Genomic DNA, 25,407 nt, shown 5'->3' on the forward strand with positions numbered 1-25,407 from the left:
TGTAAGCGTTCCCCTCCTAGGCTACATGCCTGTCCTAGCCACTCTTCATATAGATTTACAGTATTAAGAATCACCTAAACATTGTTTTTATGATGAATAAGCCAAGAATTCAGTTACAATGGTGAATGTATAGACTACCAAAAGCATATATTCTCAGATTTAATGAAATTTGCCACACAGTCTACATTTGCTGTTTCTGTGGTATTACCACTTCCTGGCTCTAAGATGGTCACAGTTTTCCCCACAGAGCCCTACCTCTATTTAACAAACTACTAAGAATTGATGAGTGCTACCAAGATAGCAAGTTTTTTGCTATTTCCTGAAAGTGAAACACGGAACCTACCATCATTAGACTGGAGCAGGCATCTTTGTCAAGGCCATAGTGTTGTAGCAGGGGTAAGACACTGGTGGTGAAGATGTCCCACCACAGGTTCAGGAACTCTGGGTGACACACGCTTGGGTCCTGGGATTCACATTTGACACTTTTTGTTTGGGGACTGTAAGTGTAATTCCATGGCTTGATTCGTCCCAAGAAGTGTACAACTTTGGCATTTGTGCCAAACCTGCCAAGCAAGCAGATAAAAAGAGTGAATTGCAGCAGATCATCAGCACCTTATCCCGTGGGAGGCCTCAGTGGTGCACCTTCCACCGTGTGGCAGCGGTTGGAAAGACAACCACACTGTAAAGACAGGAGACACTTTGAAAATGGTCATGTTCTACCTCCAGGAGCTAAGCTCTTCTGAAGAGACATGTTTGCAAAGTGGCAGACATCACGATGTCACAGCAACTGTGCTGTGTTGCTTCTATTCAAACCAGAAGCACTCCACACCCAGGTTGGGTAAGTCGATGAACAGTAAATGAATACGTTGCCCTTCCTCTGGAGAGAGGTTGCACTTCCTACCTCATACTAAACATGGTCATATGACTTTTTGGCCAGTGTTAAGACAGAAATGCGATTGCCTTGTGAACCTCTTTGTTTATGTTTCAGAACTGGAAACATAGGATATCTGTGCCAAATTTGTGGCCGGGCTCCAATTCCAGCTAAGAATGGATCAAAGCTGCCTCTTCTGTCCTGCCAGGACATCAAATAATAAATACTTAGTGGCTAATGTAGTGTTTTGATATGTGTACACATTGCAAAATTAGATCAATGTACTCATACATTTACTGAAGAATCTATCATTTCCTTTTGGCAAAAACTTTGAAAGATCTAGCATTTTGAAATATGTAGTACATTATTGTCTACAGACAGCTGTGTCATGTGAATACAGTTTTTTGTTTTGGTCCCAAGTGTAGGAAGTGGGAATGTTTTCCCCCTGTGGAAAACAGCCCCCCCCCCCCCCCATGAGAGGGCACATGATGTTGGTTAGCTGAAAACTACCCTGTGCAAGGTGCATGGTTTTTGTGAGCTGCAAAACATCCTTGTGCGGACTTTGAAGAGGGTTAAATGGAAGGCAGTGAGACAATGCCTTCTGCCTTTTATGCCTTTGCAGCACTACGGTTTTACATCGCTTGGTTCACATCCTTTGCTGGTCTTTGCAGAGAGAAACACTCTGGAGAACGACTTGTGTTGCTCTGGCAGAATCTTGCTGCTTTCATGGACATGTGCCATTGGGGCAGAGTCTAGCTGAATCGTTCTGCTGCTGCTGATGTGTGTTGCTGTTGCTGCTTTGCTGTTTGACTAGACTACTGGTATCCTGATGGCTGAGTTTGGTAAATCCCAAGGAACCCATCAGTCCTTATCAGCAGGAAGTAGTGGGTCTGCAGAGGTAGCTAGGGCTTAAAAGCATGTACTGCTCTTGCAGAGGAACTGAGTTCAGTTCCCAGCACCCGTATTTGGCACCCCACAACACACACAGTTCAATGGGATCTAATGACCTCTTCTGGCTTCTTAGGATGTTTATATATATGTATGAAGTAATGTGGGTGTGTGCACATGTGTGCCTGTGTACAAAGACAAGAGGAGAACATTCACTGTCTTTCTTAATTGCTTTCCACTTGATTTTTGAGACAGCTGGGTGTAACCCCAGCACTGGGTTACAGATGCCCACACCTGACTTTTTACGTGGATGCTGGAGAGCCAAACTCAAGACCTCATTGCTTACACCACAAGCTTTACCAGTGAGCCACCTCTCCAGCATCACAGTGCACATTTCTTTTTTTTTTATTTTTTCATCAATTACACTTTATTCATTCTGCATCCCCCCATAAGCCCCTCCTCCCTCCCCTCCCAATCCCACCTCCCTCCTCCCTCTGCATGCATGCCACTCCCCAAGTCCACTGATAGGGGAGGTTCTCCTCTCCTTTCTGATCTTAGTCTATCAGTTCACATCAAAAGTGGCTCATTGCTTACACCACAGGCTTTACCAGTGAGCCACCTCTCCAGCGTCACAGTGCACATTTCTTGACATGTAACTTTTTGTAATACCAAATTTCAGAACAAATGGTAACTTTAACTTAGCATAAAAGCTAAGCCTGGTCCTTTATTGGCTTGATGGAAATCTATGAATTTAAAAACAAACAGTAGGGGCTGTAAAGATGGCTCAGCTGTTAAAAGCACTTACTGCTCTTTCAGAGGACCTGGGTTCAATTCCTAGTACCCATATGGTAGTTCACAATCATCTGTAATGACAGTTCCAAGGGCTTGGACATCAGGTATGCATATGACACACATACACACATGCATTCAAAATACAAATAAAGTGAATAGATCCAATCTAAAAAATAATACCTAGGAATTCATTTAGGAGAGGCACAAAAACGATGGTGATGAATTTAAGTAACTAGCTGGGCCTATTTGTACAGGCATATAGTCCTGGTTGCTTGACAGAACAAGGCAGAAGGATTTACAATTCAAGGTCTACTTCTGCTTTATAAGGAGTTCAAGTCTAGGCCAAATTACCTAGTGAGAATCTTTCTCAAAGTTAAAATAAAGGCAAGTACAAAAAAAAAAAAAACCACAGGGAAACAGGGATCCAAGGTGCTTGGGAATTCAGAGGTAAAGAAGGCACTACGAGTCAGTCAGTGTTGGAGGATAGAGGTTTGAGACAAAAGGTTGATACTTCAAGCTTGTACAGATGACATCTGAGGATCTGTACAATTAGATGAGCTAAGTACCTAAACACACAACCATGTACCACCTGCAAAGCCAGAAACTGGGTACATGTCTTATATACTGTGTTCAAGAGTTAGTCTTAGATTTATCCTCTATGTCTTCAACATATTTGAGTGAGATGTACAGCCCAAATAGCATAGAGCATAGGGGTAACATTTCCTACTTCCCAATTTTATTTTGTAATGTTTGGGGTAGGTCCAGATTTTGTAAGGACATGGTTGGGAATAATCATCCTATTGGATGGGCCTCAATTAACATCCCAGCTGAAGGTAAAAGAGACTTAGTTGTTCAAGGTCATACAGCTATTAAGTGGCAATGTTGTACAATTTTGCCTAAGGCCAGAGCTTAACTATCCTGTGATAATGGGAAAAAAAAAAAAAGTAAAGCTGATAAAGAAGGCTCCTCTTCAAGGTTTGTTTAATTTACCTTTTGTTTTTTGTTTCTTTTGAAAATGAATGCATGGTATCCCAAGCTCCATATTTTATACAGTTTCTTTTTTTTCCTTGCCCCTTCTCTCCATCCCATCCATCCTCCCCCCTCTCTATACTTAAACAGAAATCCTTATGCCCTAACTATTATATCCCAGGCACTATGTTAAGTGTTCACATGAGGCTTTTGTCCTTGCAGAAAGATGGGTTACGGAAGAATAATCAGTGCAAGGAAGCAAGTCAGGGCCACTTGGGCCATGCTGACATTAAGGACTATGGTGAGTTCCAAGGCAGCATAGGTAGGCTTTTCAAAAGAGGCTTTATGCCAGACATGGTAGCACACTCCTTTAATCTCAGCACTTGGGAGGCAGAGGCAGGTGAATCTCTGAGTTTGAGGCCAGCCTACTCTACAAAGAGAGTTCCAGGATAGCCAGGGCTGTTACACAGAGGAGCCCTGCCTTGAAAACAAAACAAAACAAATAAACAAAAACAGAAAGAAAGAGAGAGAGAGAAAAAGGGAAGGAAGGAAAGAAGGGGCAGGAATTAAAGATGGTTGTCAATGCCTGGGGAAAACGGCCAGAATTCAAGTGTTTCAGTGATGGTGAGGGACTCTGTTTTGGAGATGTGACAGCTGTGTGTATGTTTGTGTGTTGCGGAAGTGGTGAAGGCACAGCGTCACCCTATCATGCAAGAAAGTGCACGTAGGAAGCAAAGGTCTCATACATTCACTCCTGATGGAACTTCCCTGCCTGAAGCCATAGCACTTATTTTATTCTGTATTAGCCAGCTACTAAACCTCAATCTGTATACTGATATTTACATTTTTATTAGTCTGTACCTCATATAAATGTACTATCACAGGATTGTGGCAAGGATAATTATTATATACTGAAACATTAGTAACTATTCTTTCTACCTTACTTGTCTTGACAGTTCACAGATGTCAGCTCTCAGGAGTCAGCTGACACATTTTGAAGTACATAGCTAGGTTCTGTTTAGCATTTGCACTGTGTACCTACTTAATCTCTAAAACAATTATGTAGGTAAAGCAAGGCTTTAAAGAATTTGCAAGGATCAGTCACATGGCTGGTGAATGAACAGGCTGTGAAACCCCGGCCATCTTGCCTCAGAGCCAGTGCTCTTTACCAGGAGGAGCTATTCTGTAAAGTCACACTCAGGATTGAAGGGTATTGTCGGACAGGGGCATTTGTGGATCCTTACCTATGAACAGTCAATCCAAGTAGAAAAGTCAAGGATTCTGCAATGGAAGTGACCAATAGGAAAATCACATAGTACCAATAGTCTAAAGACTTTTCCTAGAAGGATAAAGTTTATACAAAGTTTGAGGCGAGAAAGGAAAAATAAGAACAGGAAGTGGGTAGTGTATGTTGGGCCCGCAGTGACCCATACGTAGACCGTGCTGAGCAGGAGTCATGGAATGCCTCCCCAGATGCCCTCCTGCACCTCAGTCTGTGAACTGGGACCTCCAGGGGCATGTGGGAAAATAAGGATCCAACCCATCTGCACAGACCATCCAGTCCTTTGCTGTGGGTAGGAATGTGTATTGTATCTCATCTTTAGGTCCTCCCCGCAACCTCCCTACATTCATGCTGGGGCCCACGGTCTTCCTCTTAAATGTCAACAGTGGTGTCATTTGGAAATAGACACAGGCCTGCATTTCCCTGTGGCCCAGGCCTTGAGATCAACATTTATGAATTATGTTTTCAATATTCGTTGGCTAAGTCACTATTACCTTTTATAAAAAAAAGAAAGGATCCTCTTCCTTTGAAATATGTTTACTTATTCTACCCTTACCGGGAGGGTGTGTGTGTGTGTCTGAATCCAGTAGATAGTTGTTTTATAGACAAAGCAGTCTTATGTTACTTAATGAGCTTGTTTGAGTTAGATGCTAAGATTCTAAGAGAGTGGTTTTCAACCTTTCTAATGTTGAGACTCTTTAATACAGTTCCTCATGTTGTGGTAACACCATATTTTTGGTTTTTTTTGCTACTTCATAACTGTAATTTTGTTACTGTTATGAACCATAATGTAAATATTTGACATGTGACCCCTGTGACAGGGTTATCTCTACCTACAGGTTGAGACCCACTGCTCTAAGGAGAGTTGTGGGTAGAATTGCTCTTTCTGACCTAAGGTTAAAATATATATATATATGATAAGCAGGATTGAGGAAAATAGCATGGCACAATGACCAGATTTCTGCAACAAAACAAAACAAAATGTGGGATTTGAGTAGTTTTCCTAAAATGCTAATTGGGGCAGACTATTTAAGGGAAGACAAGGACTATATCTTCCTGAAGACTAAGGAGTGTAGAGGCAGAGAGAAGCACGGAAGAAGGAAGAAGGAAGGAAGGCCACACAGAAACCAGACAGTGACTTCTGCAGTTTCAGCTGAGGCGTATGGCCAGCTTTATCTGTGTCCTCAGGAATGGGGACTTTTACATACTTAGATAAAGTGCCATGTACATAACAGTTAAAGAAATGGATGTAGTGGAGAGCAAGAGAACACATATTAGAGCTGGTGCCTGCACTGGTCTCTAAACACAGCTGGTCTGTGCCAGCCCAAGGTCTGGTCCAGGGTAAGCGAGGCAGAGGGAGTGAGAAGGCAGAACTAAGTACGAAACAGACCACATTCAAAGATGGAAATGAAGACAAATGTCCCAGTTTTATGCAAGGTAGTCACAGCAGAGAATGTTCTTGGAAATGGTGTGGAGAGTACTAGCTGGGTCCCACAATGGCCACAAAAATTAAGGTGTTATAGTATACCAGCTGGATAGCAGAACAGCCGAAGAGGCTAAAGGATTTATCCAGTAGTCTTGTATATAAAAATGATGAGCAAAATATCTCAAACACTAGTCTGTTTTTTTTTTTTTTTTTTTTTAATCCAAGATTTCAATGCACCTGGACACAGGTTTCAGATAATTTTCTATACCTACATTATGGTGATGGGTGACTTAAAGGTTATTTTCCAGCCGTGCCACGTGGTGCTGGTAGGGAAAGATGCCCAGAGACTGCAAGGCACATTGTGCGATGCAGCGCAGCAGGAGGAGGCCAGAGACTGGCTCCCCTCCATTGCATACAGGTGGGCTGTCGCGGTCGCCCAGGGACCCACCAGCCACATGGCCCACTTGCAGTGGGAGTCCCTACAGCGTGCAACTATGCACTGGGCAGATGGAGAGAAAGAGAAGAACAGTTTGAGCATTATGAAGACAGATGGGACTGGAGAGCTGAGGGTGGAGAGGAATAGCCCGTTGGGAGTATTCCCCACCACCTGAGGCCATGGAGAAGTTCCGGCTCGTGCAGCCACTGAGAGCCTTGCCTGGGCCCGTGGCCATGCAGCAGCAGGGATCAGTGTCGACATCCATGGCTCAAATTACCACCAGAAACCATGGGGATGTACCTGATCTGGGCAGCTACCTGGAACCATATACATATCCAAGGGCTATGCAGAACTGGCCCTGCCTCCCACTAGCTGTAGTACACTCGATAGCTGGGCCCAGATCTCACCAGCAGCAGCACTTGAGGAAGCAGGCCCTGTACCTCGAAGCACAGGTGAGCCAGCCCAAGGGCATGAGTGTGGGAGAGCTGGCCCCACCACCCATCTGCTGTGAGGTGGCATGAACATGGAGATGATGCCCCATCCCATCTCAACCCTCTCTACCTCCACCAGTCTGGATAGCTGGCCCTGGGGTTCCTGCCCCTCACTGGCTGCAGCACTTGATACAGTAGGTCCACCACCTAAACTGGGCAGCATAGTGGAGCTAGCTCTGGAGGCGTGCGTAGAGGCAAGCTGTGGGTATGGGCAAGCTGGCCCTGAGGGTATGAGAGTGAAAGAGCTGACCCTGCCTCCTGCTTATGGCAGCACTGGATGGCCTGGCTGGAACAGGGCTGGAGACCTTGCCGGGGATGGTGTGGATGCAGGGAGCTGGCAGGCTGACCAGCTCAACTACTACCCAGGCCCAATTCCAGGCTCTGAGTGGGCCCACCCAAAAATCCACGTTATATGTGAACCGTTGGAGCTCGTGAAAGGGCTGATCTTTGTGATTCAACGCTGCAGGCTCTTCATGACACAGGACAACAACAGGATAACCAGGAGTTTTGTGAAGATCCAATATTGATGGTGTGACAGAAGCCAGAGACCTTGAACCAGACTAATTACACATCGCAATGAACATTTGCAAGCGAAGATGTGCAGACGGAGGCGTAGTCTGTGAACACACCACCACACACGACAGCTTCCATGAGATGTTTGCTATGCTTTGCTCTGCACCCCCCCCTTGTGTGCTTTTTATTTTCTTTTAATTGGAGGCTGCAAAGAGAAAGGGCAGACATGAGGGGAAGAGGAGATGTGTGGGACTTGGGTACATGATGTGAAACTCACAAAGAATCAATAAAAGGTTAAAAATGGAAAGAGTATTTTCCACCCTTTCACATTTGTAAAAATTCAAAAGAGTCATATCAAAATGAAATAAGAGCAAGATCACAAGTGAGAGGAAAATGCTTTTAGTCTTTCAAAACTTTTAGGGGTATGGGGATTTCTTTCAGTAGGGTACCTGTCCTGAATGTAGCTCTGGGTTCAAGCGATAGCACTGCAAATATACAAGCAAATAAACGAACAAATAATTTCAGCCTAAATACAAGGGTGGGTGCACAGTTTACAACCAGGGAAGTCAGGGTCGTCTCTGCTTTTGCATTTCCCCCACCAAGGCATTAAGTACGTCGAGTGTAAACCACCTTGCAGAAAGCAAAGCAAAGCAAACAAACAAAAACCGGAGTCTAGGCAGGGGCATAGTGCAGTGAGAACACACCACTCAGTTGACTCTGGCTTATGGCAAGAATGATGAGGTCCCGACATACCCTTGGTTTACCACAAAATCGCCCCAGGAATTTAAAAAAAGAAGTTGGTACAATTGTTTCTAAATTATCAAGAGCCATTTATTCTGACCCAGTAAGGGGATTTGTATCAGCTTGCATGCATTTCTTAAAATAAGTATTCTAATTTTAACTTGATAGAATCTCTACGGAGTCATCCAGATCACAAGACATAGTTTGAACCCGGGCCAGCAACAGTAGTGCTTATGTTAGCTGTTGGAATAATCCCTGTGGCCTGATGTTACCAAAGGATCAGGTGGCCATTATACGGCTACTAGTCAGTGACACGGATGGGGCTTCAGACCTGTTTACAATAGGAAGGAACGAATCCAGGAGGGTGCACCAGAAGCAATTCATCACTAAAATAGTGACTTTATATGCAACGTTCTATGAGCTCCCAAGAAAGAGGATGCAGTACTTCATGGTACTCATCTGGAAATGTGCCGAAGACACCAGGCATCCTCGTGCCCACTCCAAAATGGCTCACACTCTCTGTCTTCAACCATTCACTCACATGCCTGTTCAGATTCACAAATGTGGAGACAGTTGCACGAGACCTCCTCCCCACTAGTGATAATGTCTCTCCCTTCACCAAAATGCACATCTCTCACCCACCCAGTCTATAGCAGGAGCCTGGCATGAGGGCGCATGCCTGAAATTTCAGTACTTGGGAGTGAGGAGTTGAGGGGATTGTTATAAGTTTGAGACCAGCATGGGCTACATAGTGAGTTCAAGGCCAGCCTGACCTAATACAGATTGTTTTTAAAAAGTCACAAACTCAAGTGTCCATGAGGTACGCTTAATCCTGCGGTGGAGTGGTGGACCAGGTGAAGGAGGGATGTGAAACACAGAAGCATTCCTGTCCCATTCTCAGTTACAGGTAACATGACATACTCGGCTTTCCCTTGCCTTGCTAGTGAACCCTCCCTAGTGTTCTGGAAGTCAGAGCATCAACACTCAGTGCAGACTTCATTGCTTTGAGTGAGCCTAGTCAGTGATGCGGCCTGTCAGGCCAGCATTTCTCCACAAGATCTCAGGGTGTCAAGAGGAAGACTCTTGGGGCAGCACGCCATTCTCAGCCTCTACCGGCTGACTGCTTATTCACCAACCTGGAGCCTGCACTCACCTGCCAACATCCAGACCCATATTGCACTCCCGCTTCCCTTACGGTTCTGGGGATGAGCATGGTTCCTCTCTGGGCACATCCCTCCGTGCAGATGCTAGACCTCTTCCTTTCCATCCAATCAAAGACACCACTCTCAGCTCTCCCATTTATTAATGACAGCCCTCCACATGGCCTTCCTGCTAGAAATATGTTATAATATCTGCTTTCTTTTCCCACTTAGCTGCCATCCCCTTCCTGTTCCTTTTAGAAGCACATTTCTAGGGAAGCTGTGTACGCTTACAAAGCCCGTTCTGCTGGGCATCCTTCAGCCAGGGCCTCTCCACCACTGCTCTGCTGCATGGACGCTTGCTGAAGTCACCAGTGACGTTTACATCCTGTGCTCAAGCACCATTCCAAGTTGTCCTTTAATCGACAATAGCATTTTGTACAGATGAAGTGTTCCTTCTTCCTGGAAACATTTTTATTGTGTGGCTTTCTACAATACCATCACTTTGCTGGTTCTCCTTGTACCTCTTTCTGTTTGGGTCTTTTACCCCTTCTCCTCAGGCTCAGTCTTCAGGGTTCTTCTACCAATAATCACTCCATTACATCATACTGCATAGTGGATATAAGCATTTATGTGCTGGCAGTTCTAATAGTTTTGTCTCATTCAGGCCTATCTTCTGAATGTCTGGGTTGTTTAAAATTAAGTTTATTCTTTGACAGTTCCACAGATATACATCTAGCCTTCTGACTGCTTTCCAACTGTTTTTTATTTCTCTCCCTCCCCTGTATACTCCCCTTATGGGAGTATCAAAGCCACATTAGTGGCCTTGATTATTTTTGTGGGTCACCCACTGAGTTTTTCAGGATCATCTTTGTGATCCTGGGTTTGGAGCTATTCTATTCACTGGACCCTGATGAGGTTAGCATTGGGCACACACCTAAAGACAATGGCTCCCTCTTCTGGAATTTCTCAGTAGCCAATAGTTCAGCAGTAAGGGGTCCCATAAGCCTTTCCCTTTGTTTTTCTTCCATGAGCCCTCTCCAATTCAGATGTCAATCTTCAAACAAGGTTCTGTGGGATCTCACTCCTTTTTGCCTATCACTGGAACACCTCTCCAAGCTGGTTTGGGGGCCTAAAAGGGTGGCACAGCAGTAGTGTTTGCCTGGCATGCTCTAAATCCTAAGGTTTGCTTTCAAAATGATAAAAATTTAAAAATACAAAAAAAGAAACAAAACCTAATGGGCAAAGACTGAGTTGCGTCTGACATGGAAGCTTTCTCCTTGTTGATGAAGACTCAGGTGGCAGCAGAGCAGACAGCAGCAAGATCAGGGGCAGAATACCCAACAGAGATAAACGAGATTAGGTCACATTGAGACTCGTGACAGCTGAAGCCCGATAGGTATCTCCAACACCAGAGAAGAGGTCAAGGTGTCTGCAGCCACCACTTGGTTCTTCGGCTCCCAGTCCATGTCAAGAAGCTCTGCACATGAGTCTGCGGCCAAATGGATGAATGTTGATGTGCAACACAGTGCACAGGTTCCAGGACCGTCGAGAGAGTGAGTGGTTAAGTAAATCAATAAACAGCTTGAGAGCTGAGCCAGGCAACACATTTTAGGATTTTAGGTAAAAGTGCAGGAATGTAAAAATAAACAAAGAGGGAACTTTACAGTTTGGGTGAAAACTATCATGGGGTGAACCTGAAAAAAGAATATCCCAAGGGCCTGGGAAATTTAATCAGCCAGAAACTTGAGAGAATAGAATTTCAGACATAAAATTTCAGAAGTGAAAGGGTCAATTTCTTTCAGAAAAAAAATACGATTTAAAATATGTCTGCAAGGGACTTAATCATATCAAATCTTTAACTCTTAAGCCAAGACAAAAGAAATATATATGAAAAGCCTCAGAAAGCTTAAAGTAGTAAAGTAAAAAAAAAAAAAAAATTATCATTTTTCACTATACTATATCTCAGGTCATATTTGAATGCAAGTAAAAGGGTAAAGTGAAAATATTTAATGGATATTATTTGTAAATTAGGCTTTGTAGTCAATCAATTTGACTAATAGGTTTCTACAATGGTCTAAAGCAATGCTACATGATTCTATACCTTTTCTTTAGGTGTTTTTTATGTATCATGATATGATCTAAAGAGCTATCAGGGGATTAAAAAGAAATGTAAAATGGCAGTAACACAGTGACATTCAACAGATATTTTTCCAACTGCTATGCTCAAATCAAAATTTATACTATTTGAATAAAATGGGCCTTCTAGTTAGAGAAAACGTGTTTTAAACCCATGAGCAACATACATATGAACTGTGGACATTTAAATTACTTTTATACATAATACATACAAATTATATGTGTGTGTGTGTGTTATTTAAAGCTATAATTAAAAAGGCAACTCTATATGCTAAGCATCACAATTTAAATAGGAAAAACATTAATAAATTGTTTTATAATGTATGGCACTAAAAATTGACCTTAAAATAACTAAACCAAACATTTTGGTTCTCAAATTACACCAAAGAAGATTTTCTAAAAGACACTACTTTTGTTTTTCAGAAATGATGGTTGAGTAGTATAAAAGGTGATAAAACTACTAAGTCTTTTTTCTTTGTCTTCTTCTATCCAGATGGTATACAGAAAAGACGTTAGATTTACTACTTCATGGTTCGAAAACATATTAATTCCCATGAGGTCATCTTAGTTGAAATGCATATGGTAGTACAGGTTTTAAAGGTGTGTGTGCATACATGTCCATAATACATATGTGTGTGTACATGGGTGCACATGCATGTACGTTAATAGTCTACTTTTGAATGGCTTCTGTGCCCAACACTTGGAAACAACTAAAGGCTTTGGAGATATTGTAGCAAATGGTTATGTCAAGTTTTGAGACAAAACCTTCATTCTTTCTAGTGAAGCACCTTGCTTTAAGCCATTCCTCAGTCTCCTTCTACCTGCCGTTACCCCTGGTCACTCATGGGAGGCAGCATGTCCCAGAGCTACTCAGCCCTAGATGCCACCAGTCTATTCTGAACCCAGTCGGCTTCATCTTTAGAGGCCTCTCTGCGGAAAGCTGTGGCGGCCCAGGTATTTATGACAGGCTAGTTCAGTCTAAAAATGACTCTGACACTGACACATTAACTTTAAACAGAAAGGAAATGGAACTCTACATCTTGCCATCCCTTCCCTGGTGTAAGGAAATAGAGGACTATGTCAATGAAGCAAGGTCTCTGGAAGAATAACAAAAACATTTTTGGCAGAGGGGAGGGAAAATGAGCTCTGGGTCTAGTTTCAGCATTCTTAAACAGGCAGCAGTGGGAGGGAATAAGGTCTAGATTAGAGGAGTCATATCCCAGAAATGAAGAGCTGGCTTCACTGAGGGCAAGCTACTCTAGGGTGGTAAATACTCCCGTCAGCCTCCAGACTGCGTAAGCGACCAACGGAACTGATCAATGTGTCATACGCTCTACCGAAATGGTAACAAATCAAGGCTCTTGCCAAAGCTAGCATCATTCACTGTACTAGGAAGGAGTCATCATGATCATTTAGACCTCAAACTTTGGGAGCTTCAGTTAGAGCACATGAAACAGCAGGATTTTTGGGAGATAGGGACCAAAATTCGAGCAAAGAAATCCTTCTTTCCCAGCACTAAGATTGCTCTCCCTGCTTCTTCTGTGGTAACAAACGAACAAACAAACAAACAAAAACAACAACAACAAAATCATAAGCAGTGCTCAAGCAAACCAAACTGTCCCAGAAGAGTGGAAAGTGTCTGATGTTGGCAAGTTAGATGGAAAGCAGATTAAGCCACAGGGAAACAGACACTTCATGAACACCAAGTTCATCATGTTCAAGAACTGAAGCTAAACAGATGACGTCAGATTTATTCCTCCCCCCTATGCTCATTCCAAAATACCTGTGCACTGACCATGCCGTTAACTTTTTTTTTCCCTCTCACATGGCTCTTTCTTGTTACACTCATCTATTCAGTTGGATTATAGTAAGTGCTCTACTATAGGGGGTCAAGCTATCATGATCTGTAGGAACACTGGTCAAGCTGGCAGGACTAGTTATGAGTCAATAAAGATTAAAATAAACCAGGTCTACAAGCTCACACAAGACAGATTGGATTTTACAGTCCCAAGGACTTCGGAGTAAAAATAATATTTATGTTCCTGATGATGTCAATCCTATTTTTTTTGCTTTACTCAGAATAGTGGTGTTTTTAAGAATTTGCCTATCTTAACTGTAGACGGGGAAAGAACGGACACCATGTTAGAGATGTGCCATGAAAACAGGAAAAGCAAAAGCTACTCTATCTGCCACAGAGTCTGCCCAAAAGCTCTGAAAAGGAAACATCTCGGCCACAAATATCAGACATGCTTACTGCTGTGGTACAAGATGTACAGAGAAGATTTTGGATATTGAAACATGAGAGCTAAAAGCTCTCTCTTTGTTCTGCTCACTCAGGAATACCCACATCACACAAGGATGGGAGAGACAAGATTGATTCCCAAAAGGCTTCACTCTTACGTCTATGTGTCAGGATCACCCTGACAGAGGGCCCTGATCAAGAAGTCTGATTCATCGTCTCAGTTCAACACAAATGAGTCAGAAGCTAAAAAGCCGGTCTCAGGCATTCACAGTTTGATAGACACTGCAATGAGGTGACACCGAGTTTCCAAAATGGAACTAAATAAAGGACTTTCACTTAGTGCTCAGTGCAGGCCAGACTCCTAATTGCTTTCATGGTGACAGCCCTCAGTAGCCACAATAACCTCATGAAGACATGGAGGCAGGAAGCCCAGGCTTTAGGCTTTAGTCCAGTGTCAGGAACTGTAAGTAGCAGCTCCAGGATGTGAGCTGAGTTCAGTCAGTGGCAAAGCCCCCTCTCCACCACCTCTCAACCACACCAGCATGCTGCTGCCTGCTCTAAGTCCTTACAAAACCATGGGGAGGGGGTGAACAGCAACATCCTCTTTCTGAAGGAAGAGAGCGAGGAGAAGGGAAGACCAACGAGTAAGGTAGAGAAGATGGGCTTGCATCTTGTCTGTGGACCCATGTTCTTTTGTTCCAATCAGAAATGGAGAGAAATCTGTTCCAGAAGGCAGTAAAACGTCTCTGGGCTGCTTTAAGTACAGAGCAGTGGCTAACATGAAACCTCTAGAAACTGCAGCCATGTTGTTGTTATTATTATTATTATAGCAAGGCTTCTTCAAAGTACCTAATTATTATTTTCCCCCAAAAGACAATGGAATGAAAGTCCACTCCCCTACCTTCACCATTGACCGAAAGCAGTTAAGCTGTTTGTACTCACACTTTGAATGCCGGGAGGTAGGAGTAGATTGAAATGCTGCTCAGGTTATACACAAATGGCAGGTGTTTCCTGATATCTGTCGTTGCCCAGCCACTAAAATACGTATTCAGTAGGCCCTGGTCCCCTCCTAACAGAAAACACACAAACAAACAGGAATTACGGTTTATAAACCTCTAAGGCAGTTTAGGAATTATATAGAAAAATTTACGGGAATCTTAAAAGATTTACTAATTTGTTTTAAATAATAAATTCCAAGTCATATCCTTCATGACATTTTGGAGTGAATGGCTATCTTTCTGATTTGTTTTCAACACATATTTAAGGAACAGCTACTATACGTCACACATTGTACCAGGTACTGCGGAGCCAATGTGAGTAAGACATACGGTCGCTTTCTTCACAAGGGTCTGGGGTGGGATAGCAGATGCAGATACTAGCAAGTTAAAGTCAATAAAAATGATCAAAGATGGGGTGAGGGTGAAGAAGAAAAAAGGACAAGTATTACAGGGATAGATGGGTATGGTTCAGTGAAGTTTTCCAAGGGGAAGCTGTGCTTGACCTAAGAACTGCGGTCCACTGGGGAGTACTTGACAGATTCAGGAAAGAAGAGCAGCAGAAAGGAAATCTGGACAGGGCAGAAGTCTGGACAGCACACACTCAGCACAGAGGCAGGCAGGAACACAAGGCTACAAAAAGACATGGAAGTGGCCTAGGTGAAGGGCTTCTGGGATGGCAAACAGTTCCACGGAACCACAGCACATCAGTTTTCAGATGAGATTTTAGACTTTCCCCCTAAGACTAAAGAAGCAAAAGAAGCAAAGAGCAAAAGCTAGAATAGAGACTTATCTTCTGGCGTCCCCAACTTCTGACTTGTCATTCCTGGGTAACTTCCCTTTGGAAAGAATGGCCTCACTTTCTGAAGAAGGCATGCAGTCCAGGAGCCCCAGGACTAAGCAGGTATTTTACTCTGTAATTGTGATGACCTTAGCAAGCATGGCGACAAAGCATCAGGGGTGTGCTGCTGACCTGGTCTCTGGCCAAGTACTGGCCAGTCATGACTACGGATAAGGCTATCCATGAAGTAGCAAGATATCCTTACTTAAGGTTTCCACACCTTCCTTGGAAAGCGAAGACATGACCATTCATTTTACAGGAAAATAAATTGGACATGGTGGCTTTTGCCTGTAATCCTAGCCTTTTGCTTATAATATCCCCATTGGAGACACTAAGGTAGAAGGATTGCGATGAGTTTAAGGTCTGCCTGCCCAAGCCACATAGTGAATTCCAGGCCACCAGTCTAGTCTAGAGAGTGAGACTCTGTCTCAAAACAAACAGGAGAGGCAAACAAACAAATCTAAAGCTAAGCACCTGACCTAAGTCCTAAACAAACAGGTAAGCAAAACGATCTCAAAGCACAATCTTCTTTGAGTCCGGTAGCTTATTGTTTCAGCCACTGAAAGTTCAGAAAACACACTTAGACCCAGAATCTTGAGCAGACACACGGAGTGTGCGTGCTGGGGGAGAGTGATGCACAGAGATGCATGGGGTCTCTGCGTGTGTGGTGTGGGGAGACACCTGGGGCGTGAGTGTGTGGTGGGGTGATGGAGGAAATGAGCATACTCAAGCGTGAGGCGAGCATCTGCACACTGCAGTCCTGTCCTGGGTCTGCTTCTGTCAAGATACAGTATTCTTTTTCACCATCCAAAAAGTCCAACTGATAGTCTATCTGGGCTACTTGGTTTCCTTTGGACTAGAAGATTTCAGAACTATGGATATCTGAGTAACTTTAAGATCAAGTAGGGGCTTTCTATTTAAAATCCAAACGTGCCTATTGCACTATGTATACCTGATTTTTTCCAGATACCATCCATCCAATTAACAGACCAATGGCATCCACTGAGGGAACATCTATGGAGAAAGTTCTCTGTATTAGGAGCCTCTGACACATCCCATTTCTTGAACAATTGAGATAAAAATCAGAAATGGAATAGAATATGGTTCACTGTTTTAAAGATACAATAGACTGAGTGGTTATGGTCCTCAAATGTACATATTGAAGAACTGAACTGATGTCATAAAAGAGTGTTCTAGGAGGCCCGTCACCCCTGCTACTGTTTTAGGTTACAGGAAAAAGATGGTGTGTAAGAGCAGAATGCTGGATCTCTGTAGAAAATCTGCCTCCAGATTGACCTTGGCCTTCCTAGTATCCCAAATAAGAAATAAATTGCTGCTGTCCACAGGCCCCTGGTCAATTGATATTCCTAAACCCTGCAATGAAAGATCAATATAAAAGGTGCTCCTATCTGTATAGACAAACATGGATTCTGAGGCGCAGGATTAAACACAAACACTGCACCACTCTGAGACTTACTTTGACTGTCACAAAGATCATCAAAATGTGGGGAATATAGACACTAAATGGCCAAGGACACAGGTCTGCAGTCTTACTAATTTTCTTTTTCACATAGGTATCAAACCAAAGACTGAGGAAATCTTCATAACAGCTTTATTCAGTACAGCGCAGAATTAAAAATAACCCAGATGTCATTCAACAGGTACACAAATACAACCATAATTAGAATGTCACTCAGAACAAAGGAGAAAACTGATGCATAGGACTTGGATGATTCTCAAGAGAACTAATACTGAGTGAAAACCAGCATGATTCCATTTATATAATGTCCTTGGAGTGATAAAACCACAGAGGACACAAGAACAGGAGAGAGACAAGAGGGAGCTGTGGCTATAAGGCCTATCATGAGGGGGCCTGTTCTGTTCTTGCCTGTGGTAAGGTCACAACAAAGTTACATGTAATCAAACGGAACAGAAATAGATCCATACAAACATACAAGTCAGTGCAGAAGTAAAATTGATGAAATTGTAGTAATGTCGGTGGGCTGAATCACTGTTAAATTCCTGATTATACCATAGTTATATAGGATGTTGCATTGAGGAAGATGGATGAGAAGTATAGGGAATCTCTATTATTTCTTATAGCAATGTGTGTGAATCTACAATTCACTCATGATAAGAAATAACACAGACTAAAATACAAAAAACATAAAACTTAACAAGGGTCAATGTAAGTAAAATACAAAATACAGTAAAAACTGTTGGTCATTTTGATTCTCAATTTCTCGAGGACAGAGATTTTTGCCTCTTTTTGCTTATCACGGTCACCCTCCCAGATATGAGAATGTCAGAAATACAGGAAAACTATTTCCTGAATAAATGCAAAAAACTTCAGGACAGTCAAGAACCTTCTCCACAGCAGAGACGCTGAAGTAACATCATACCCTGGAGGAACAGTAAATTATGCTACTAATCAGTCATTGTTACCATATGCTACTTAAAACCAACCATCAGCCCGCTGTGTACTATGAATATTCATAGCTGCGTGAATTGCAATTACAACTAACACATAAACTTTAAACATACAGGAATAAAAAATGAAAAACCCTATAGGTGTTTCTCTCTTATTTTCCTTATATTATTTTAGTAATTTAAAAAAATATCAATAAAAAGGGGCAGGAAATGAGAATTGTCCTAAGACCTTTCTAAGCATTCAATATGTATTCTTATTATCAACAGAAAAAAATATACATTTAGATGATAAAAACATTAATAATAAGACTCTACACATCCAATTTAAGAGCATGAATGTTACACCTGTGTTCTCTGTAAGGGCATACCCATCCAATCTCCTTGCCTCTCCTCCATAGGTAAGTTATAATTACAAATAAAATTCACAGTTGTTTTACTACGTTTGTACACCAGACATATATAAGCAGTCATAAGACAAATATAAGCAGTCGCTCTTATTTTGAACATTAGGAAACTGCTTATTTGTCCTTTGCAGTGGTTTTGTTTGCTTGTTGGCAGACCTAGGAATAGAACCCAGAACCTTGTGCTTGCTGGCAAAGCATATTATGTCCGAGTTATGCTTTTCTATGGAACATTATAAGATCCTTTTAAAATGAATATTGGCTATGTATATAAAGCATTGAAAAAAACTGAACCCCACAGAGGCCTGACTAGCACTTCTTATGTCTAAGTCTGACCAAGGTGAGCTTGGGTGACAGGAGTCAGAGCTGCTGGCTTTGTGAAGCCACAGCTGGTGGCCTCTGGTCATGAAAGGCTGTTTCTGCTTCCTGTCAGGCCCCCAGAAATCATTCCCAGCTCATTAGCTGAGGGAAGACGGAGGGGCATGGGGGCATCAGGAAACAAAACTGTCTGGTGAATCAGCAGTGCACTTTATGCTGACAAACCTGAAATGCTCAGTAAGTTCCATGGCTACTGACTCCATCATATGACTACAACAAATCACTGCTTACCCCAAAACAGTGGATTAAAAATAGAATTAAGTACTATCTAATGTTTTGAGACAGGGTCTCATGTAGCCCAGGCTGGCCTTGAACTTTCTTTGTAGTTAAAGATGGCCTTCAAAATTCTGTTCTCCCCGTCTCCACCTCCTGAGTGCTATGGTTTCAGATGTGCGGCATCACACCTGATTTCAGGCAATGCTTTACATGAGTAGTCTGGAATCCCAGTCATCTTTTTTACAAACACATAGTTTAACATTTCAGTCAAGTAGATGCATGAACTTCAGAAAGACTTAGATGCTGTGTCAGTAAGACCCTTTTATAAAAAGAAACATGAAAAGCACCATTCAAAGCAGAGCGTGCATACAAACACATCTGTACTACAAAACACATAAAGATGCAAAGAAGATTGCTCAATTTTCAATACACTACCAAAAAAAAAAAATCCAGGATTTTGTCAGTACTATTTAGTCAGACTTAGAGGCAGCTTGATTTTATCTGACAGGTTAAGGCTCTTTAATCTCGGTCATGTCAGAACCTACAGGCATGATTAGCAGTGAGCACTAGCAGCTGTGATCTGGAAAGCCAGAGGATGGCAACACGGGTGAGGCAGGGAGCAAGAATATGCAACAAGGGACACGAATACTCAACTCTGCATCATCCTTCCACTAGGCTACCCAAACCTGCTGGCTGTGTTTTTGAGTAGGGTCATGAGCCTACTCAACCACAGACACATCATGAGGAGACATGGGCTCTATTGGCTTTAGAAGTCAGAGAGTATGGTCTTTGAAGTTTGTACCTGTGCCCAATGCTGTCTAGTTCCTGGGACTGCCCAATTAGTTGGAAGATTGCTGGGTCACTGTCACAGGGGAGGTATAAATCGGTTCTAGATTAGACAACAATCCCAGGATCTCTGCTCTAGGAATACTCCCTCCATTGTGCTCCTCATTTGTGATCCAGGCTCTGGTAGCATAGTTCTTACCCAAGAGCTCGGTAGGAATGCAGAACGTTGAGCCTCACCCCAATCTTACAGAGTCAGAATCCATTTTCATTACCATGTAATACACACACACACACACACACATATACTAAAAATATAGTGTAACATTTTAGTCAGTAGATGCACGAACTTCAGAAAGATTTAGATGCAGTGTTAGTAAGACATGTATATATATATGTGAAAGTTGAGGAGCATTGGTCTGTAGTCTTTTGGATAAGGGCTCCTTTTAAGTTTTACTATTTCAATGGGCATAACACTTAATTTTCATTTCTATATAAAACATGTAAAGTTTTGTGTTTGGTATAAGTATACTACATATGATCAATGAGAAGGTCCAACTCTCAAGTAGTTCTTAATTCATTAAGAGGGCAGACAGATAGATATTAAGCAAATAAAGAAAAATTTCCAACAATTAACATTCAGGTAACTAAAATGACAGAAAACTTACTCTCCAAAACTTTTTTTTTTAATCATTATATCGGGAAAATGCCATTACTGCTACCCAAAGCAACAGGCCAAGGATTACCAAATGACAGTTAATAGTGCTCTGGGGAGAGTCAAGATGAGAAGCTTACCTCTGGAGGGTTATTGGGCATCAGTGGATTAACCCTGCATGGCTTAGGGAAATCCAGGCTCTTGGTCCAGGCAGTCCTGCATTTCACTTGCCTCATCCCATTTAAACCAAGAACAACTGATTTAACATTCCATGTCATAGGTCCTTTCACTTAAAAAAGGATTGCTAGTGACAAAGTCATATTACACATATGCCTTAAGACGCTGATTTTGGCAAGAATTACACACTCCCAGTCTCAGGCAGTGCCTCCTGGTCCACTTTCGTTAGAGTGATGATCCGGGACAGAACCATGATTGCATAACTACCTGTCAAGCACCCAGAAGCTCTCAAATACTGTAAGCTGTACAGAGGCAGGAATCAAATCCGGTGTTATTCAGAACTATTCTTGCCCCTTCAATTTAGTGTCCTGCTTCGATGAGAGGTTCAGATAATTTTTGAGGTATCAGGTGAATGGACCCATTACAGAAACACAGGCGAGGGCAGCCAGTAACATCCAAGAACAGCAGGAGAGACTGAAGCTGCTTATTTAGAATGACAGCCTCCTCAGGCTCTGCAGATCAGAGGGTAAGGAACACAGCTGCAAAAGAAAAAACCTGAATCCCTTTCACTTTGTCTATAAAACTATTAAGGCGCTTTGTCTACTCAATCAAAGTGAATTTTAAGAAATTAATCTATAATGTGGACAAGGTAATAAGGATTTCTTTTTCATGTGTAATCATTTTTAGAATTTATTCCAGAGAAAGTTTCAGTGTGGGATAATTGGGAAAAAAACACAAGTAAACAGACAGCTCAACAGTGCCTCTTCTCTTTCCCTCCTCCTGTGTATACTGAGGCAGAACCGAGAAAGACTGGTCAGACCTGGCTTTGCCAGTAGCTCAGAGCCCACAGGCAAGCTGTTTTCCTGAAATTTTTAGCAGCCTGAATTTTCAGTGCTAGTTAGATGGCAGGGCCTCACTGAGTACATGACAAACGCCTGCATGAGTGTGTGCCTCACAGGACTGTGGAGAAATAAATGAGAATGTAAAACAGATTTAGAGTCCGCAAGCATTGTAACGTGTTAGTTCCTTCCTCCTCCTGTCTCTCACAGGTCCTTCATTTCCCCTGGTTGCAAAGCTAACAGATGGCTAAGAAAACAGCTCATGAGTACAATGAGAAAAGCAAACAGGTCTAAGAAAAAGCATATTATGTACTCTTTGAAATGTCTGACTCCTTCATTCTTTTGTTGGGCAAGTTCAATATAGAGCCAGGTTAACTAGAAAAATTAGAGAAGGTGCACCAAATCTGTAAAACATTTTAAAACATTATCAGACTCTAAGGACTTCAATGAGAATGAAGAAGCTGGAGGGATACCAAGTTTACTACAGATCCTTAAGTCAGCTTAAAGTAAAACCAAACCTAAGTGTTCTGCCACAAATACGCATTCTCTGTTTTCTCCAACATTTTATTCTAAACCCAACTCCTAGCATAGAGATTAAAAATTTAGGGTTACTTTGATTATAATAATTAAAGCAAATATTAACATTAAACAAATAAACAATAGCACACTCTAGATTGGCCAATATGAATTCTTGTAGTGAGTTTTTAAAACTAATATATACAGATACATAAGGAGCCTTAATTTAGTATACTTTAGAGACACAGGAAAGAAAGTGCATTCCAGAACATGTTCAGACTGAGTTCATGTTTAAAGGCCAGTGTGTCAGCTTCATTTCACCCCTGCTGAGTGATTTCTTTCCTTCGTTAAAATGCCTGAACTTCATCTTCTTCCTACAAAATGCTTGTGCGTTATCCTATCAAACCTAATGGATTTTCACAATAGCTACTGTCCAGCTTTTCCGGAAATGTCAATGAAGAAGCAGTTTCAAAATAATTTAAAAATACACAAAACTCTATAGGAACTTGGACTTAACACTTTCTCCTAAGGAAAATTAGGTGCTAGACATGAATGAAGTATGTTGTAACTGGTTCTAAATTCTGATGGGGAAAAAAAAAAGAGAAGTCAAGCATGGTTTGCCATATTAGGATGCTTCTCCTGGCCAGAGGCAATTGGTGGGGGATGTGACTGAGGGCTAGTGATTAGAAGAATAGCAGGCACATTCCTTCTCATTACTAGAGCTTAAAAGCAGCTGCAAATGCTCAGCCATCAGCGGCCCATGTGTCAGAGACAACAGGCTCCAATCTTCTGACTGTGAGCAGGAGATTAAACAGGACTTTCAAGATACTTTGGACAGATACAATCATCTGCTAACAAGTTTTCTGAGGCAGCACCCTGAGTCTGCTGATACACAAGTCCCTGATAAATACATGTGCAAAGGGAAGGGTCACCCTTGGGTGTTAGAAGATGGACACAAGAGAAAGAAATACCTGAAAATGTTTGTCTCCACGCGTATGGATTAACACCGAAATGACAACAAAAATTTTTAAGATAAGGTCTCACTATGTAGCTCTGTCTGGTCTGGAACTTGTTATGCAGACAAGGCTGGCCTTGAACTCACAGATCTGTGCCTCTCCCTCCTGAGATCTCGGATTAATGGTGTGTGCCATCATGCCCAGAGACAAAAGTACTTTAAAATAACATTAAAATATAGTTATGTATTGGGATGGAAAAATGGCTCGGTAGATAGGAGTGCTTGTTGCTCTTGCACGTGACCCAGGTTCAATACCCAGCACCACATGGTGACTTAGAACGATCAGTAACTTCAGTTCCAGGGCATCCTCGGATCTAGCTGGGCACAAGCAACACATGCAGTACTCACACTCATGCAGACAAAAATTCAAACAGATACAAATAGATATTTTAAAATGTAAGTATATATTTATAATTTTTACAAACTATAAAATATATTAAATTTTGGGACAAATCATAGTTACTGCCACCATACGGCAGTTGTTTATTGCTGGCATTAGGTGTGAGTCACATTAATCACTGGCACACAGTGAGTGGCCCCGTAGAGAAGGAAGGGTTCCTTCGGTATAGAGTGAGATATCTTGGCTAAATAAAATTCAGCAACACACACCTCAAGTAGAAAAGCTGTTTAGTTAAGACTTTCTAGTTTATTTTCCTATTTAACCTGTTGAGCAGCCAACTCTTTAACTTTTTTACTTTTAACACCAGAGAAAACACATTCCTTTGTCTGGAACAAGTGACAATGAGGCCAGTGTCTGAAAAGCTGCAGTTAGATGATGGACTATGTTGGCAGCACAGAGAGAATCTCAGTGGTTCACGTTCTGAAAAAGCACAAACACTTTCCAGAGGAACGCTTTGCACACGCTCAAGCTGCTTAGCACCAGACCCTCAGTCCCTAGGGCTTCCATAATGCACAGTGCAGCTTGCCTTCTAGCAGTTAACACATTCCCTTTTCCTTAGGTGTACCCTGAAAAACTCACCACGGCATTTGACTATTGACATCTAAACTCCCAGCCTCTAGACTGGAAGTTAGATTCCCTTTGCATGATAAAAATCATGTAGCTTTTAGGCAGCTGGCAGGCCATCAGATACATTTTAGAATATGATTCACTTTCTAAACTTGAGAGTGGTTGTGCTGGCTTTCTGGGAGACCAAACTTCCTACAATTAGAGTATAGTAAATGGAAACACCTAAAGCAAAGGGTGAGAAACACAGTGGAGTTCTGCTAAAATCACCCCCCTTTCTTTGCAAAGGCAACTGTCTTCAGTGCAAGGGACAGAAATGTTCTACATGTTGTAAACATGAATCTCACCACATTTCCATTCTGTGTGTGCATGTGCTGTGTTCATTAATGTGGGTATGCTCATGTGCACGTGGAGGTTCAAGACCGACATTTACTATGTTCCCTGATTGCTTGCCACCCACCTTCCGTTTCTGAGATAAGATCTCTCACTCATCTTGAGGGTGCTCATTAGTTAAGCTGGGCTGGCCACACGATAAGTTTCAGAGATCCTCCTGTCTCTGATCCCCTAATACTGGGGTTACAGAAACACTCTCAGCTCCCCTTAGTTTCTCACTTGTGCCTGGAGAACTGAACTTAGGTCCTTACAGTTACCTGCAAGGCAGGCACTTTACCCACTCTCCCCAGCCTGACTATATTCCTCACGGGTGTGGCATGGAAGGCCCTGGCATAGAGAACAGGGCTTCTTAACCTCGGCACTGCTGATACGGTGGGTTGGACGGTTAATTGGGAGGCACTGTCCTGTGCATGGCAAACTATTTAGCAGCAGCTGCAGTTTCTACCCTTCAGATGCCAGGAGCGCTGGCTTCCCGCAGCCGAGACAATCAAATCTGCCCAAGGCTGAGGTGGGATGACAGTGTGTTCATGGCCAGCCTGGGCTGCATAACAGTTTATCTACATGAGACCACCCTGTCTCAAGAAAACAAGTTCTCCAGAAGTAGCCACACATCTTTTGGTTTGGGGTGGAAGGGTAGGGGAACCGGGGGTACAACACAGACTCGTTCCTGGTTGGAAACCACTAGCTCAGGATGTGAACTAGCCAAATAGTAAAACATGGCTGAAACTTAAACACCCTTATTCTTCGCAATGAGTTTATAGATATCTGTAAATTTCAGATCTTCAGGCAAATGGCTATACAGAATTTGATGGCTATGAAGAGAAAAAAATAAACCAACCTCATGAAATGCTGTCAAATTTCAAGCTTGACTTCAG

At 42.4% G+C, this 25,407-nt stretch overlaps 1 protein-coding gene across 2 annotated transcripts in view; it reads right to left on the reverse strand.

Moving 5' to 3' along the window:
* Positions 1–25,407, reverse strand: part of Gyg1 (glycogenin 1) — a 35,605-nt gene that overhangs the window by 2,750 nt on the left and 7,448 nt on the right. For both annotated transcript variants that reach the window (XM_021659959.2, XM_021659958.2), the window contains exons 5-6: positions 14,872–14,998; positions 344–563 (exon numbers count right to left, since the gene is read on the reverse strand). In XM_021659959.2, the coding sequence (XP_021515634.2) occupies positions 344–563; positions 14,872–14,998 (347 nt within the window). The remainder of the gene's footprint in view (positions 1–343; positions 564–14,871; positions 14,999–25,407) is intronic.

Source organism: Meriones unguiculatus, chromosome 2 (assembly GCF_030254825.1).
Source record: "Meriones unguiculatus strain TT.TT164.6M chromosome 2, Bangor_MerUng_6.1, whole genome shotgun sequence".
NCBI lineage: Eukaryota > Metazoa > Chordata > Mammalia > Rodentia > Muridae > Meriones > Meriones unguiculatus.